Raw genomic sequence first — 19,208 nt, forward strand, 5'->3', positions numbered from 1 at the left:
AAATGCCACCTTAAGGCCTACAGGCTATAACAAATAACCAAGACCCGAGAAAACAGCAACAAGCTCAAGATGGCGATGCAGCACGACTCCCGCAGCAGCAGCCAGTAATAAGGAAGGTTATTCAATCCCATTAGCCTTTTAGCCCAAAGAACCCCTCCTCCTCCCACTCATTCAGGCTTTCACTTACCCTTCCTCTTGGCCTCTTCACTGAAGACATTTTTGGCGTCAGACAAAGGCTTGCCCTCTGCTTTTTCACCACCCCAGGCAAGGCTCAAGAAAAAAGCATTGAAAGAAGATTGCTAAATGGCCTATTTAGCAAGCTGCAGCCAAGATATGCACAACCCTCCACAAATACACATTGTGATTTATCAACATATTTCTTCCTTGAGAAGTATACATCCACTGTTCATCCTACTCAGGTATGACAAAGACTGCCATCTCCCCTAAAGAGCAGAATTTCAACAACAGCTGTAAGCAGATAGCCAGATTCCAACAAAGCACAGAAAGAAATGAATGCACAAAGCATCAAAATGCATCAGCATGAATATTAGAGATGTCGTTAAAAATACTGACTCCTTCTGCGGAAGTAGGCCAGCAGATGGTGCTACCAGTTATTATTCCATTAGACTCTGCAATTTAACCCCCAATGGACTGCTCTTCCCTACATGTGGTACAGTAGTTAACTCTTACTCTTCCACCTCTTACAGTAATGAAAAGACTGTATTTTACATAGGTAGAAACAATCTTGTAAACTATCACTTCCAAGTAATGTACTAGCCACTGCTGCAATTTTACATTTCTGTCAACTTTATTTGAAATAACCAAAATCTTAAATAAGTCTGGAGAACAAAATATTTTACAGAGCTCAATATCAAGACGTAACAAATTTAGCCCAGAGGATAAAACATAGGCAAAGTAGACTGTGCACTTATTTTAGACATTGAGAGTATTTTACTACAGAGATTTCATACAGAACAGATCACAACAACACAAAATGGAAGCATTCCTTTCTTGCTGCTGTTTCTTTTTTTCCCCGTGGAGAAATAAAGAATATTTTGAGCTGGAGAGCCTTCAGTTAGATGGAACATATGCTGTAATGAGCTCCTATTTACTCAAAGGTTTATAATTTTAACATAGATGGAATATTTTACATTTTGATTTTAGCATTCAAAATTAAAATGCCACACTAAGGCATCTTGTATCTTTCTAATATTTAGCCTCATTTTCACCAAACTAGGTGAGCAGGTACATTGATTTTTGTAAAGGTTATTTAAAATATAGAACATGATAATTACTCCCTGTCCCCTGGCGATTCTGTTCTTTTCACAATCAAAAAAAAAAAAAAAAACCAACACAAAATCATATCAGGCGGGGTTGTCATTTTTCCAAAAACTATTTATCATGAAAACAGTAAATGACAATCACACTTTATAGTCCAAAAACATCAAGACAATTCATCACGGTCTTGGACACACTTTATAGTGAACATTTAAATGAAAAGCCCCCATGATGCTACAATGACTGAGCTTTTAAGAGTTTACATTGCTTAGGCCTTCATTTTTATTAATAGTATACTTTAATTCACAAATAGGTTATTTACTTCAGAATTAACTTCCCTATCTGTTGAGAATACAAGTGGTATAGACATAAGTAAGTTACTGCTTTTGTCAACAATATTATTTTGATTTAAATAAAACGTCTCTGTGTGCTTGTTGTTTAAATCTAATACCTTCCCTTGACTCTTAAATTATTTGGCGGTTTTAAATAAATAAAATTACAAAGTGCTTGTGCATTATAGTTGTAATACATACAGTAATACAAATTACATTGAATTTAACATTAATAAAGGTATGTTATTTTACAAATTAGGTAAAACACATTGTACCAAATATGTTTTTCAGTCTATTTTTAATTGTCTTGGCACAACATTCTTGCTACTGGGTTTTCAGTAAAATTTTAGGATCTGATCCAATGAAGTTGGCTACTGACGTTGATGGCAGTTCAATGTGTATTTTATCAGGGACTGTTTCTTGCATCCCCGGCTTGTAGAGAACACTACACAAGCAGCAAGCGTAGTAGCTAGGGGACAGGAGGTACACTTTACTGTTCTAGGGCAATATCTCAGGCCAATCTGGAACAGGCATTATGAGAATGAAGGAAAACACCAGTCAGTTCTCCTCAGCTAAATAAAGGTCACAATAAACCAGAATATAAGTCTGCATTGAGAGAGTCATCACTCTGATGGACACCAAAACCAAAAAAGATGAATACTGAAATATATTGTCAGGGGGTGAGAGGGGGCATGGGGGTGGCGGTGACAACACCATATACACACACCCTCGCTCCCCAAAATAAAAAAAAGTTTGCATGAACTTTGCAACCAAATTTAAAAATAAAAGAAAATATAAATAAAACAAACTCAAAAGCAAAACTAGTTACATTTTTATGTATTCATCCTATTAGCCATTTAATTTTCTGTAATTTCAATATTGCAGCTTTTAACTACTTTTAATTCAATGAACATAATACACAGAACTTGAAAAAATTATCCAGCACTTATAAGGCTTTGTAGTAAATTTTTGGTTTGTCACTACTTTTTGTGGCTGATGATAGCACTCTAGATGGGGATATCCCTTTGTCCAAGGCTTAAAATGCTACTCCTTTACTTTCCAATGGTCAGAGAGAAAGATTTCTCTAGCAAATGTGCAAGGGAGAGGGGATGTATTTAGAACTTATGTTTTATTTGAAAAATACCTTTCCAGCTCTTAAAGTTGCAAAAATAATCTTTCAAATTTAACTGAATATAAACTGAAGCAGCGTTGTCTTCTTGAGTCTGCAAAAAGACAGCTCCAGGTTATCTGCTGGTGCTAATAGCTTTGCCAAGCAGCAGCAGTGTGAAATTAACAAGGCTCTAGTCAGTTCCCCTGCTGCTATTCAAGATCCTGTGGACAGCAATGAAATTGTCAAGAATCATGACAATTTCATACTGCTGCAGCTGCTTGGGAAAGCCATTAGTAGCAGCAGGCACCGCAAGTGTAACTATTCACAGGGCAGAACAAACAAATACAGTTGAGGGTGGAGTGAAGACTTCCTTTCCTATGACCCACCTCACAGCCTTCAGGAGAGAGGCAGTGAACATCAGCCCTCTGAAGTGGCCAAGAAGCTCTGGCATGCTGTCCCCGAGCTACTAGACTTTACGTCAATTATGACATAAATTACGTTTATGACACCAGACTCCTAGGCAAAGAGCTCTCCCTTGTTGTTTACGAACAGCTCTCAACTCAGACTGGACAAACTCACCACACTAAACATCTTACAAGATACCAAACTAACACAAAAGCAACCAACTCCCTGAGTACAGTCCAGGGACCAGAACTGTGAAACAAATCTCTTCCTTCCCAGTAGCTAGCAGCACTGTGTTGGCAGCGAGCCTCATCAAGGCACTGCCCCTTGACCACATTAGTGGTAGATATCTGTGGATATTTTTTGGTTTGTTTTGTTTTTCTCTATGACACAGCAATTCCTAAGGAAAGAGTTCCCCCTCATTGTTTGCAAACAGCTCTCAACTCAGACTGGACTCACCACACCAAACACATCTGAAAAGATGTTTATCCATAAAGAGTAACGTGTAAGACATCTACAGAAAGCTCGTAATTTGTCGAGACTCAATCATTGTGAGATGTATGTACAATGTATTTATATTGAACCTATGCTTTATGGACTTGAGTAAAAATTGATCATCAGGGATAGTATACATCAGTGATGGCCCATTCAGGCAGGAGAGAGTTCTCATACTGTCCTGTCTAGCTGGGGATGCAATGCAAGGCTCAATTGTTGAGCCTTGCTCAATCCCAAATCTTTCAATGGAAAACCACCAAACAATCCAAAACTCTTGAAGATAAAAAAAAAAAAAAAAGGAATATTACAAGACTGGTTTCCATTCATAGATAGGGCAAATTGACTATTTCAATATAACAGAAGAACGAGAAAGACCCTCTGTATCCTTTCACTGGAGGAGACATCTCAAAGAGCAATGTCCTCTCAAGAAAAATGGGATCTTGGTTGCCGTGAAGCCAGCCAGGTCTAGAACAGACTGAACTTGGGGGTGGGGGTTAGGAGGAAGAAACCTACTTTATTAGATAGGAAAGATAATTATTAGTAAGTGTAGACCCAGGTAAAGAATTTTATTATTTTGTTTTGTATTATAACCATTTGCTGGGTGCTCCACTCACTGCGAGCTGGAGAACTAGGCTCTGTAGAGTCCAGCAGCCCCTAAAGGCCACCAGCACCTGTGCAAACCCAATTCTGCAGGGAAACATGGAATTCTGCACAGAACATTAATTCTGCACAAATTCTGCACTGTGCAGAATTCCCCAGAAGTAACTGGAAGGCATCCTGAAACAAGAACAGTAAGAACTGCTTTAAGGCCCAAATCCTAGCCCCAGCACACAGTCTGAACTGGGAAGTTCATCTGGGCTTGTGGATGGAGGAATTTTCCCCTACCATGGAAGAGGAAATGTTCAATGGTCACTACTCCAAATTCATAGCTTGCATAGTCTCCACACTGTTTGTGTCCCCACTATGTGGAGAACAGCAGCTAGTGGAATTATGTAGCAATGAATCCCCTACCCAAACCTACACTGCACAGCAACACAGACACAGCCCCATAATGAGGTGGGTTTACCACAGTGAGTGTGCATTTCCCGGAACTTGCTCCCCAAATTCTGTCCTACCTGCTCCAGAAACAGAACCACACTAATTCTATTATAAAAGCCTCTTCCATGTAATTTAGGGACGGGCAGGACTTGCACTTGAGACATTTGAGCTGCTGCCATTTATCTAAGGCTGTTGCTACACTAGAGAGCTTAAGCAACAAAGCTGCATCGCTGCAGCTGTGCTGCTCAATCTCTCTCCTGTAGCCGCTCAAAGCCAACTAGAGAGCTCTGCCGTCGACTTAATTAATCCACCCACGATGAGTGATGGTAGCTCTCCTGCCAGATAGCGCTGTCCACACCACACTTATGTCATTCAGGGTGTGAATCAGTTATACCAACATAAGGGTAGACATAGCCTCAGTGTGGTGTAATTCCGAAGTCTGTATGTGTGTAAATTCAAGACTTCATATATCCATCTCCTGACTAACCAACAACCTACATGCACTTCAAGTGCTGGTAATGAGTCTTCTGGCTACTGACCTAGTGAATTGTGTGTCAATGGCTTCATTGTGTAAACCTCCCCATACTAAATACCCAAAATGAATCTTCACTTATGGATTAACATGTCCAAATAACAACCTTATTATGATCCTATCCACTCTCAAGGATAGGAGACTATGGGGTTACATATTTGCTTCTCAATGTTTTATATAATTCCTTCCAACAGTAGTGGAATTACGTACATCTTTGAGAAGATACTACTAGGGAATTTTACGCATGAGAATGTACCAAAATATTTTTTTACATTACAATCACCAGAATAATCTTCATCTCTTTATAATCTAGTACTGGTGAAGAGACTAAAAATCTGTGGAGTCAACCAAAATAGGTAACGAAATGTGGCTTTTTCTATTTTTTTTTTTTAAATATTCCCAAGTATTAGTATTACACGTGATATGATTCAGGGGACTTTACAGTTGCAGTTCCAATAGTAGATTTTCTTAAGGGAATATATATTTAGATAATATGAATTGTAACATTCTGAAGAATTTGTAACCTAAAGTTAAGTGGCTTTTGAAGTCTGCTAAAATAGGAATAGTTGATGGTTTTAATCAATAAAACATGTTGATTTACAACTAAATATAGTCCTTACACTCAATTTGGTTCTCTCTCTCTCTCTCTCTCTATATATATATAAAATGTATCTTAACATATGTAGGCCCTTCCCATATGGGGATCTCTGAACCTGGCCAGGGGTGTTCTGATTAATCCTCTTTGCACTGTGTATTACCTCCAAAGGACTACAAAACTTCCAGTTCAATCATAAGGGCTATGCACTGAAAGGACTATACGTCCCATGATGTAGTATTTGGCATTCTCTGGGACATTTTGACCTTGGGTCTGTGATCCTGTATCTGGGCCGAAGTTGAAAGTCAGGAGATCCTACTGGTAGCCTGGAGGGCTGGCTAAAGGAAGCTGGAGGGGCAAGAAAGCTGATAAAGATGAAGTGACTGAAAAAGAGGAGCTGGAGGTTCATGAGAACGAGAGGCTAGGCCTGGAGCCAGCAGTGCTACTTCACCAAGTTTAGAGGTCAGTTTAGAGGATAGGACCTAGTAGTAGTAGTCTGTGTTTAGATTGAGAGATTTGGGAGACGAGGCTGCCCAGACGTTCCAGCTGAGACTACACGACCAATATTAAGGCCACGCTGCACCTGCATGCCTGCTAGCATCGAGCTCCAGCACATTTATCCCTTCTGAGCAGCTGAGCCAGGAAGTGATCATACTGGCAGATCCTGAACTGTGCAACCCAGGCAATTGTGGAAAGTACGAGTACCCAAGAGATTATCCTTGTTTGGGGAGACCTTGGAGATCTGATGTGAAAGTTCTTGTGCTAGGGAAAGTACCTCTTTCCAGGACACCGGAGGTAAAGAGCAAGGAGCTTATAAGAAAAGCAATTGCCTGCATAGAGATGGTGGCTGTTTTATAACTTGATGATTACCAGCTACCACTGTGTCAATTTTAACCTGCTCTAAACAAAAATGTCTCACCCCAGTTATCTGGACTCTCTCTGCTATGTCAGAAACTCCTAGTGCTTTCCATTGAACTCCCATTCATCAAGTATGCCAGCGCAAGAAAGTACCTGGGATTTTAAAATTAAAGGGGAGCGCACACTGTGGGAGGGGATTTGTATAATATTAATGGTGAATATTCTTGTGTAAGTTTAAGTTTCGTTTTTACATAAAGCACTACGTCCTGCAGCACAGGCATAAGTTTACTTTAATGTTTGTAAGTTGCCACCATTAGCTGAACCTGTTGCAATGCCACCTTTGTTGCAGTCATTACAGTAGGTACTCTATTTTATTCTATTGCACTGTCATTGTATTTTGCTAAATTACTTCTAAGTAAAGTTGTTCCTTGCTCCAACTTGAGTGTTTAGTGCTTCTTTAGAGCAATCATATAAGTTGCCCTTATCTGCTAGGGCTGCTGCATGATTTAGGCCAGAATTGTTCCTGGAAGTTACCAAGATATCCTAAGAGAGGTATATATCCCCTGTGACAGACCCAGACCAGTGGGGTAAAGGAGTCTGGTAGAGGGCAAATATACTGGTCACTGGATGAGTAGTTTTCTGTTCCCTGAGTGACCAGAGCAGGGGCTCCACTAGAGTAATCAGGAACCCGCTAGAACCAGTTAAGGCAGGCAGGCTAATTAGGACACCTGGAGCCAATTAAGAAGAAGCTGCTAGAATCAATTAAGGCAGGCTAATCAGGGCACCTGGGCTTTAAAAAGGAACTCACTTCAGTTTGTGGTGCGAGTGTGAGGAGCTGGGAGCAAGAGGCGCAAGGAGCTGAGAGTGAGAGGGTGTGCTGCTGGAGGAAAATTCTCACCTATCCATGACCACTGTTAGGACATTCCCAGGATTTCCATTATCTTCAAGAGTATCAGGCACCCAGGCAAGAGGTGAGCACTTGCCTGACTGCAGGTGAACGGAGAGAGAAGACTTGTGTTACACATACATTTATTCAGATTCTTAATTTTTCCTTCTTAAATTATGTTAGAAAATAGTGAATTACATTTCTTATTTACTAGATGATACTGTTTTACACGCAATTTGTGTCAAACTACAACTGGGTAAAAATTGGAATTCAATTAAAATGTTCAAAAACAGCATTTAAATTTTTTTTATTAGTTAAATAAAACTACTTAAATATTTTGGATCCTTTTTTCTTATGTAAGTTTAACAAACAGGTTTTGCATTTAAAACTAACTGATTTATTAAACAAAGGAAGTATTATCTGTAATTAGTGAATTGCAGATTGTTTCTGGTCACCATGTCCTTTGAGATTTTAGGACAAGTATATCTCAGTTTTTATTCACTGATTGGAAGAGGAAAATAAGTTTTCCTGTTTTTTCAATTCCCAATTGGTTTCTCAACTTTGAATGAACTAGTCATTGACCTGAACTAGCTGAATAAACTGAAATGAAGAAAATACCTCTCTGCAGTTGCAAAAGAACCTGCTGCGGTCAAAAGCTGGTTTACTACCTCACTGAACTGGTAGAAGTTACTGGCTAAACACCTGGAACCAGAGTTGGTTTGACATATAGATTATGGTAAATTTACATGGAATATAGGTTAATTTAATTTTAAATTGGCTTATTTCTAAAAAGAAAAATGTATTTAAATTAAAAAATCTGATTCTAATAAAGATCAACTTAAATAATTTTTATCCTCTCTGATATAAGTCATGATCCTATGACATGAAAATGCGAGTCACCATCCCCTATACATAACAATTGGGCTTAAGGTGGTTGAAATTATTTCCATTCCTCTTCCTATGTTCATCTTTACATTTAATCCACTGAATAATAAAATAAAATAATAATAAATAAATAATAAAACAACAACAACAACAACAACAAAACAAGCAATGGTATCAACCTGGATAGGCAAGGCAAACCAAATGCCATATTTCTAAGCCAACCTTTGACAGCCATAAATTCTTTGGCTCTAAAGTACAATAGGGCTTATACAAAGAGAGAACTTGAATTTTCAAGTATGAAATCTCCTAAGTTGCTGTTTCAGCTCTCAAGATATTATTGTGCACTGACATGCAAGTGATCAAACTGTGCTGCTTGATTTTTATCCAATAGTTTGCTTATAGTCTTCTTGACAAAAAGCAATTTAACTGCATCAAAAACAAAGGAGCAGTAAAGTATTAAGCGTCAACATTTCTCCAGTATATTATTTTGACTAAGTGGCTAAAATATCAGCATCACTTAGTAGCGCTACATTTTAATATCCTTGTTTTTCAGCTCATTCTCAGTAGATTCCAACTTTGCTTTCTGCCCTTTATTTCTCTCCATCTTTCCTGCACATTGGAGACTCACTAATTTGCACCAATGACTTGGAGACCCATGGAAATTTACTAAATTTTGTATATTAGTGTGAACACCCACAAAAACAACATTGGTAATAAATTGCACAGTGTCCTTTGCTCACTTATGACAAGTGCAATTTAGTTTTATTGTAATATTTCAATAGCTGACTAATTTAAAAAAATGAAGCAATAAAAGATATCACCATATTGTTCTGATATTAAATTATTGCGGAGAAGTACTGAGACTGCCTTTTCTATGTGCAAATTCAGCCTGCATACTATGATAGCTCTTTTGTAATTAAATTGTGCCCTTCCAAAAACACTTATGTGTTGGCCACCTTCTATTTCAGAAAGTCTTGTACCCACATGTTCAGACCTGGGACTATACACGACCTTTATTTGTTGCTAATGAGAGTTCTATGTGTGGTTAATATTTGTATTTGTATTTCTCCAGAGCTTGTCTAAAGACTCTGGGCAAATTACAAAAATTAATTTATAATACTGCAGTGGTAGTACACAGTTCTAAATGTGTCAGTTCCAGCTACTACTGCTTCCAGTGTCAACATTCTAGGGCCCTAATGCTGCAAAAAAAATTATTGAGATGCCTAACTTTAATTGTATTAACTCAACGGGACTACTTACGCGCTTAAAGTGAAGTACATGCACGTCTTTGCAATACAAGGGCCTAAGTTAGGCCCCTAAGACTTCTATAAAGTAATATTTCCTACCAACCTCAAACAAAAGAAGTCTGCCTGTAAAGGCTGAGTTGTTGTAGTCACGTTACTCCCAGGATATAAGAAACACAAGGTGGGTGAGGTAACAACTTTTCTTGGACCAACTTCTGTTGGTGAAAGAGACAAGCTGTCGAGATTACACAGAGCTCTTTCCCAGGTCTGACCTGAAGAAGAGGAGCTAGGTTTAAGTTCCAAAGCCCGAGGAAGAACTCTGTGTAAGCTCAACAGCTTGTCTCTTTCACCAACAGAAGTTGGTCCCATAAAAGATTTTACCTCACCCACCTTGTTTCCCTGAAGACAAAGATTAATTCAGAAGGCCAATGTGGAAAGGAACAAGCTCTGTTACCTTTAAGTGTTTGAGTCAAAAGGAGCTGAGCATTAGCACTTACTTCCAGAACCACAGAGATCAAGAAGAAAAACAAAGACCCACACAGAACATAGTGCCTCTGTTTGCCTCCAGGCCTGGAACACTAGCAACACCCTAAATGTTAACCAATTATAAATTCTTACAACTATGACCCAAAACAAAGAAGAATTCAGATTTCAAATAGAATGCAAAGTGAAATGAATAAAGGACACTCTGCTTTACCAATGAAGGTAGGAAGGAAGAGCAAAGACGACAGTCCCCTAGTCACTGAAAGAGCTGATTAATTTCTAAATCATTTTAAAAGGACAGGCTGCAAGAACAAGTATTGAATGGATACAATCCTACTTGGAAACAGCCCCATATTAAGCAGAAAAGAACTCCCCCTCTCCCCCCCCGTCTCCCAGGTCTCCAGCTTCGCTACTGGGACAGTTCCCTGTCATTCATGCTTTTGGCTACCACTGCTGTGGTTAACAGAGGTGGCCTTTTCTCCCATTCTTCATTGTTCCACCTGCTAGTGTTCTCACTCCCTGTTTTGGGCGCTTAGCTTTAGGATGACCATGGAATAGAAGAACGCAGCCGGATTCACTCTCATCCAACCCACCCACTCACAAAGAATCACTTCAGCACCGCCACTGGAAGACATTCCAAGTGTAGAGTAGGGAACTTGAGAAAGGAAGGGAAGAGAAAGGGTAATAGGAAGAGAGGGAAACAGGCCTGCCACTGGCTTCCACTCATATGGGAGGCAAGTAGCAACACACCTGGGACACACACCTTTGTCCCTCCCAAACAGGATTGGATAGAGAGTTGAGGCTCACGTAGATGGGTAAGAAATTACTAATTTGAGAGGTTTACAGGGCATGTTTTCGGTTCTCCACCAATCTGGATGATTTCTCACGACCCTTGGTGTTTTATCCATCACTGATTTAATACACAAGGGGTTTTTTAGTGGGATAGAGGGAGGGAGGAAAGCATGTTATTTAAAACAACGTTGACCATAGCTACTAGTATTTTAAAAATATTGTCAGGATTATTGGGAAAACTCCACAGGAGTCCTAAGGATTTGTACATAGTCAGCTGCTGGGCATGTTATGTATATATTCTGCTGAATCACAGCATAATGGAACTTGAATATCTAAATTTTGGGCATAAGAAGGGTACCCATCCCTGAACAGGCTTTCTTGTGTGCACCTGTGTTATTGGGCTTCTTGGTAGGAAAAGGGAGAGTAGCATGGGGGGGTATTTATTCGCCTCTGCATTCAGTGGAGGCGAATAAATACAAACTAGCTTTTATTTTTCATCTGCAGACCTCAAAGCATTTTAACAAAGGAGGTAAGCCCCACTACTCTTATTTTACAAATAGGGAAACTGTATCCAGCGGTCAAGTGACTTGCTCAAGATCTCAAAGCAGGCCAGTAGCAAAACTCAGAATATAACCCACCTCTCATGAGTCCCAGTCTAGTGCTCTATCAACTAAGCCAATGTTTTCCACTATTTTCCCTAAGAGCAGTGGCGAGGGGAGAACCAGCAGAGTTTCCCCCGCCCTGAGAATATACCAGGTTTCACCTAATACCCCCCTTCTCCACATAAGAGAGGCAATAGGACCTTTACTCTCTCTTCTCCACTGGAGTTCCCCCATTTTCTCTGGTTACTAAAATCCTCCTATTCCTTTCTCCTTCATTTCTGTACTCTTCTACCACAAAGGTCATAGGTAATGAGTGTAAAGGGGGATTTCTTTATTAAGGCTAGGGTGACCAGATGTCCCGTTTTTAAAGGGACAGCCCCATTTTGGGGGACTTTTTCTTATATAGGCGCCTATTATCCCCCACCCCCTGTCCCTTTTTTCCCCCCACAGTTGCTATCTGGTAACCCTAATTAAGGCTGCTGAGGAAAACCCCCCCACCAAAAAACAAAACAACCCCCCCCACCACCACCACCAAAACTAAACAGAACAAACCCCACTACCCCCTTTACTTCACTCTACATCCCAAACAAACATAGCCTGTGCTTCCTAGTGTCAACACATACGGACTCTAAGTGATGACCTGGCCCACAGTCATGGAAGGGACTAAACTACACTACCTACTCTGTTCTCCCCTTTGTGTTAGCCCCCTACTGTCTGTTCTCTCCAACTGCACACGGATGGGGGAGCAAATTCTGCTGCTATAGCAATGCATGCAAGGATAAGTACCTCCATGCAGTGCAGAACCAGAAAAAGCTTGCCTCACTCTGTCGCAGCATCTCCCCTCTGCAACTGTGTGCGCACGCATGCAAAGAACAGCTGGGGCAGGCCTGTAGAAGTGATACTACTGACACAGGCAGTACCTTAAATGCTACCTTAAATGCACTCAGTCACAGTTGTCGATTTTACTGACAAAAATAAGTTTTTATTTCTTTTTACTCACAGTATGGCTGCAGGACACCAGAGCTGAGAGTGAGAGCTAAATTCTGTTCGATGAACTACTTTGTGAACAATATTGTTTAACAACTTCCACCCATAAAATTCCATTGAAGGCAACTGGATTGCACAGGAATCATTACAGCATAATTGGAAAAAATGTAGGGCAGGTGATGACACTTTGAGAATCAAAGAACTTAGCCTGAGATCTGAATTTCAAGCTAAGTTTGCATGATCTAGTTATAAAAACAGCCACATCCATCTGACTCGGAAAACACAGACACAAACAGAACTATAATGTATTTAAAAAAAAAAGTTTTGGAGGATGGAATAATTCAAAACATCCAAGAACAGTGTGCTACAGCTGAGGCAGTCTCACCCAAAACTGGACAGTAAGCATGCCTGAATGTTAATATCCATTGTTTCTTCTTACATGTGTTTGTACAACTTGTGTCAGAGAATAATAAAAGTTAAGAATATAGGGTTTGGTGGATTCCCGTCGCCAACAGAACACAGCTGTCATGAAAGCTACCTACGTTGAAGCCTTTATAATGAATAAATGATTATCAAGAATAACCTTACATTCAACAAAATGCACAAAACATTTGGGTGTCTATGGGCCAGAAGCCTTCTTAGTTGAAGAACTGTCCCAGAAAAGCTATTTTTATGTTAACTATACATATAACAAAGAGGCTACTTAACCTGCCTTTGAATTAACAAAGGCAGGTGTGGTAGCCTTTTCCTTATACAGTAGAATCTCAGAGTTATGAACACCTTAGGAATGGAGGTTGTTTGTAACCCTGAAATGTTCGTAACTCTGAACAAAACATTACGTTTGTTCTTTCAAAAGTTTACAACTGAACATTGACTTAATACAGCTTTGAAAACTTTACTATGCAGAATAAAAATGCTGCTTTTAACCATCTTAATTTTAAATGAAACAAGCACAGAAAGTTTCCTTACCTTGTCAAATCTTTTTAATTGTCCCTTTATTTTATTTTTTAGTAGTTTACATTTAACACAGTACTGTACTGTACTTGCTTTTTCCCCCGTTTCTGCTGCTGTCTGATTGCGTACTTCCAGTTCCAAATGAAATTGTGGATGACTGGTCAGTTTGTAACGCTGAGGTTCTACTGTATTCCTTAACACCAATGGTCACAGCCAGAATTCACAATGATTTGAATTTCAGCAATCTTGGATAACAAGAGAGCAGATTACTACCTTCATGAACACATAACATAGCCTTTCTACATAATAAACTGGGAAGGAAAAGCAAATGAGTTTAAAACAAAACTTTTATTTACCCCATGTTCCAAACAAATATTAAATATGTACTACATTTAAAAGCAGCTTGCAAAGAACACTGCTTTTTCCATTTAAAATGAACAGGAAAAACTTGTTCCACTTCATTTCATGCAAACTTGTGCCTGTTTTCCAAGACGACGACTGTCTGCCAGGAACTGAACTGAAAGCCATCCATAAGCAGAGGTAATGAAACTTCCATGGGTACTGAATAATTTTAAGCATTTTAAAAATATTTCTATCAAACCTACCTTTCTTTAGGACACTAGAATTTTCTTAATTTTAACAAATATACCCCAAGGAACATGAGAGATTCCCCCACTCCCTGTCCACCACTGCTTTCCTACGAGAGGGCATGGTGTGTGGGAGGTGGGCCAGAGGCCTAAGGAAGAGAATTGAGGATCATTAAAATCCAGCAAAAAGGGACTGGTCTGGAACTAGAGGTGGCAGCAGTAGGGATGAGAGTCGATAAAGGAGGGGGTTACACCAAGATCTCTTGTAAAGCCTCATGAAGGTTTGAGAACTCTGGACTGCAGGAAAAGCCCATAGAAGGAAGAGGCATCCAAGGACTTCAGGAACAATAACAGGTATCAAAGAAAGTATGGTGAAGGACTCAACGTGGATTCAGGGGAGGGATCAACAGGAAATGTGTTCGGGAGGCATGCCTTGGAAGCCAAAGGGAGAAGGGCTTAGCATAAATTAATCTCCATGCTGCACTAATAAGGCAATCTGAATTGCGTCAGGCTGATAACATAAGAAGCAAGACCAGAGTCAGTGGGAGCAAAGGTGTTTTCATCATATAGGCTGTGGAGTCCTATGGGTCAACATGTATTGTTACCAACAGGTGGCAAGATGACAGAATAGCTAACGAGACTGCAGTAGATTGCCAATTAGGTTTTAGGCAGAGCAAAAAGTACATGGACATATATGCCTCTGCCTGCTATAAGCAAGGTTCGACTATGGTTTTTGAAACTGTTCTAAGTTTAGTTTAAGCCTGTCTACATTTGTAGTTACCCCATTTTCCGCACGAGTGAGCTGCACATGTTGCCAACACCAATATCTGTAACATATAAGTTCCCTAGTGTAGACAAGATTTCACAGTAGAAAACTAAATAGGTTTTTACTGAATTTGTAGGGAAATGATTGGTTAGTTGACTTACTTCCAGAGAGAGAAAGGAAATCTACATTAGAACCCCACTCTCATGAAATGGATGGTATGAAATAGGGTGGTAAAAAACAGGCACATGAAGTATATTCCTTTTCATCTATGTTTTCCAAGGGTATACTTATTAGAATGAAAAATAGATTAAAACCAGTTCTGATTTTATTACTGTAAAAAGCACTTTAGAAATACACATTTTAGCTCTCTGGGTATGTCTACACAGCAATTACAGTCTGCGTGGTATAGACACTCACAGATGGCAGAGCTCAGGACTGTTTCATTGCTGTGTAAATTTCTGGGCTTGGGCTAGAGCCCAAGCTCTGGGACCCTGTGGAAGTCTACACAGCAATGAAACAGCCCCACAGCCCAAGCCCAAGATAGCTGGCACAGGCCAGGTGCTACGTAGACATACCCTCTATCTCTCTCCTCCCTCATCACTCAATTTTCCTATTCGTTTTTTGAGCAAATTGGGCGAGACACAGATTTGTCCTACCACCACCACATTGGAACTCTATTCTCTACAATCAGCAGCTCAAGTAAAATCTAGAGTAAATGGATAATTTTTATACTAGTCTGAAATATGGGATTTGTTACAATTAATCCTGGATTGGAGCCAAGAAAGCATTGCTAGACCATGGGACCACTGAATTTTAGAATCTAATCTCTCGGAACCATTAGAACTACAAAGTATTGTTGGATATTGCTAGAAAGATAGCATTTCCCAGCATACCAACAGCATATATCATTTATTTCAAATCACGACAGGTCATGACATCTCAGATATTAATATCACATTCTGATGATCTTGCATCCCTCCCACAACCGCAAAGTACATTCTAAAATATTTTACTGTGATTAAGATATAAAGGTAACTAACCTTTCTTTAGAGGATCTAGTAACTGGAGTTCTTTGAGATGTGTGGTCCTTTTGGTTATTCACTGGGGGTGCACATACACTCTCTTTTCAGGGGGACCAGAAACTTTTCAATAGCAGTGTCTGTTGGTCCACACCTGTGCCCTTCGCCTCCTTGTGCTTTCAACTGAAGGCAGAAGGCATAAAAGGCAGTGCAGACCTACCGCCTCTCCAGTTCCTATTCTACTGCAAATCCAAGAGGACCCAAGCATAAGGCAAGGAGGGCTGGACACGAATACCCATAGAGACCACATATCTCTAAGAACTTCAGTTACTATAAGGTAAGTAACCCTCCTTTGAGGGCTGGTCTCCAAGGGTATTCCCTGGGGGTGACTCCCAAGCAGTGTTAATTGAGGAGGTGGGTGCAAGGACGTGCTCTGCACCACAGTTTGCACACCACTGCATCCCCAGCCATGGCTTGAATCAAGGCATAATGCCTGGTTGATGTGTGAATAGAACGCTAAGCAGCCTCTCTACAGATCTACGAGAGTGGGATTCCTTGCAGGGAAGCCACCAAGGCAGCTTGAGCTCTGACAGATTGAGGAGGAAGGGCTTCCATAAACTCAAAGCGAAGGAGGATACAACTGGAAATCCATTTAGAGTGTCTTTAGGAAGATATTTTCTGTGCTTTCATTCTCTCAGCAATGGAGACAAATAACCTTGGAGATCATCTAAAGCAGTGGTTCTCAAAGCCGGTCCGCCGCTTCTTCAGGGAAAGCCCCTGGTGGGCCGGGCCAGTTTGTTTACCTGCCGCGTCCGCAGATTCAGCCGATCATGGCTCCAGGCCAATGGGGGCTGCGGGAAGGGTGGCCAGCACGTCCTTCGGCCCGCGGCGCTTCCCGCAGCCCCCATTGGCCTGGAGCGGCGAACCGCGGCCGGTGGGAGCTGCGATTGGCCAAACCTGTGGACGCGGCAGGTAAACAAACGATCTCTTCCCTGCAAAATGAGGCATACCTTGCTTCCTACTGTTTGTTTATATAATAAACAAACAGTGGTCATGTTGTCTAACTTGACCTGGATCAAATGAAGGACAAGAACCTCTGGCATGTTTCATGAGTTAACTGAAATTTGAGAAGGTTGATGTGGAGTGTGAACTCTTGCAGAGTCCAGGTGGCTGTGCAGGTGCGCTTCCCAGCCCAGGAGAGAGATATCTGTAACGAGTGTCTTTGTGGGAGAGACGGGAATAAAGGGAACCCTTACACAAACCTGGTCCCTATTCTCCCACCAGATAAGTGACATGAGGACACTGTGAGAATGTGAATCTCTTTTGTTCAGGGAGTCTCCACTCTGAGCGTAGACCTTCCTCAGCCAAGCTTAGAGATCATAAGGGTGGAGTCTTGCAAAGGGGTCACACAGTCATATGTGGCCATGTGACATAGCAAAAACAAGCAGGATCAGACTCTCATCTGAGGATTGAAATGAAGTCAAATATGAGATCTCATCACAAGGAATCGTCACTAAGTAGGCTCTGGCTGCAGTCATGTCTACACTGGCTCCAATAAATTCTATAGAAGTTGCAGGTGCAAATTCTAGTCTATCCTAGTGAGAGGAAGCTGTTTACCTGAAGTCCCAAGGAGCGGCACTGGTCTAGTAAGGAGGGGATTGCTACCTATACCTCCTGATATGATCATCCCATGAGTAGCCAGTCATCTAGGTAGGGAAAAATATGGAAATGCACTGATGGCACAGGTGCACTCCCACCACAGCCATGACTTTTGTAAAAACCCTCGAGGCCATCGAAATGCCAAATGGCAGTGCCTTGTATTAGAAATGCTCTAGGCCCACCATGAAATCTAAAAATCTCCTGTGTGCTAGATGGACATCAATATGAAAAGAAGCATTGTTCAAATTAACAGACACAAACCAGTTGCCTTCATGGGAGCAGATTATAGCAGCCGTGGTAATAATTCTGAATCCTGAGCAGCAGATGAAGATGTTCATCTGCCCGACATTCAGGATAGGTCTCCAGCCCCTTCTCTTCTGAGAGATTAGGAAATATTTGGAGTAAGAACCCTCCCCCTGTAACGAAGGGGTTCTGGCTCAACACCCCCTAACTACATTAGAAGGTCCACCTCCTCTAGGAGGGTGCTGTCATGACAGCAGTCTATAAATAGGCATGGGGAAGAGATATTCGATCACCTACCCAAATGCAATGCCCTCCAAAACCCATTTGGTCTGATGTTAAATCCTGCCACCTTGGAAGGAAATAGGCCAGGAAGTCTCTCCCCACAGAAAGAGGCGGGGAGAGACTTGTTGTGCAAGGACCGACTGACAGCTCTTGAGCATCTCATCATAATGTTTTCTGGTAGGCTGCTACATCTGGAGAGAGCATGGCAGTGGTGCGGTGTGTCTGCCATGCTGCACCCCCTGGGTTTTCTCAGTGGCTCATAGGTCCTCTGCTGATAGACCAGCTGAGGGGTTATCCGGTAGCTATCCAGCAGTGGCTAAGAATATTTCCTGTGAGAAGTCAGGGTATATATTCTCAAGGAACCGACAGTGAGAGAGTCTTTAAGAGAGAAGTGACTCATTGGTTTTTCCTCACTGAAAATGTTGTTACCCTCAAAGGGGAGATCTTCAACCATCACCTGATCTCCTTGGGAAACCCCAATGACTACAGACAAGAGATCTGCCTTGTGACCACTGAAGTCACCATGGCACAGGAAGCTGTGTCCACTGCATCAAGTGATGTCTGTAGGGATGATCCTTCAAACAGCTTCCCCTCACTAGGATAGACTAGAATTGAGGCAGTTTACTGACTAACTCCAACAGCTTTTTGTAATTAGTAAAGTCATATTTTGACATGGGTGCCTTGTAGTTCGCAATTCAGAATAGGTTGGATTGAAGAAAAGTTCTTTCTGACGAAGCAATCTAGCCTCTTGGCATCTTTGACTGAAGAAGTGGACCTGGGCTGGGGTAACCTGTTCCACTCTGTGACCGCTTAGACAACCCAAGTGTTCAAGTTAGGGTGGGGAGAATAGATATTCCACCCCCTGGGAACACTTCTTTTCAGCCCTCTTAGAGGTTGGGGGACTAGTGTATGCCAATTGTCCTTAGCAAGCTCTAAAATGGCTTCATCACTAGGGAGAGCCACCATGGAAGGAGCCTTAGACTAGAGAGACTGACCAGAAGTCTAGTATCAAGGGGTAGCCGTGTTAGTCTGTATCTACAAAAACAACAAGGAGTCTGGTGGCACCTTAAAGACTAACAGATTTATTTGGGCATAAGCTTTCGTGGGTAAAAACCTCACTACTTCAGATGAAGTGAGGTTTTTACCCACGAAAGCTTATGCCCAACTAAATCTGTTAG

At 41.1% G+C, this 19,208-nt stretch overlaps 1 protein-coding gene across 8 annotated transcripts in view; it reads right to left on the reverse strand.

The window, feature by feature from the left end:
• The window catches only part of CHD9 (chromodomain helicase DNA binding protein 9), a 180,955-nt gene that overhangs the window by 113,851 nt on the left and 47,896 nt on the right, over window positions 1–19,208 (reverse strand). The window contains exon 1 of one of the 8 annotated variants that reach the window (XM_026652909.1): window positions 188–223. The exons of 6 other annotated variants lie outside the window; for them this stretch is intronic. In XM_026652909.1, coding sequence (XP_026508694.1) covers window positions 188–217 — 30 coding nt within the window. In that variant the 5' untranslated portion in view covers window positions 218–223. Of the gene's footprint in view, window positions 1–187; window positions 224–19,208 lie in introns of those variants that run through there. One more of the 8 variants, XM_026652910.1, reaches the window with a different exon arrangement.

This window comes from Terrapene carolina, unplaced genomic scaffold (assembly GCF_002925995.2).
Source record: "Terrapene carolina triunguis isolate 2854851 unplaced genomic scaffold, T_m_triunguis-2.0 Scaffold130, whole genome shotgun sequence".
Taxonomy (NCBI): domain Eukaryota; kingdom Metazoa; phylum Chordata; order Testudines; family Emydidae; genus Terrapene; species Terrapene triunguis.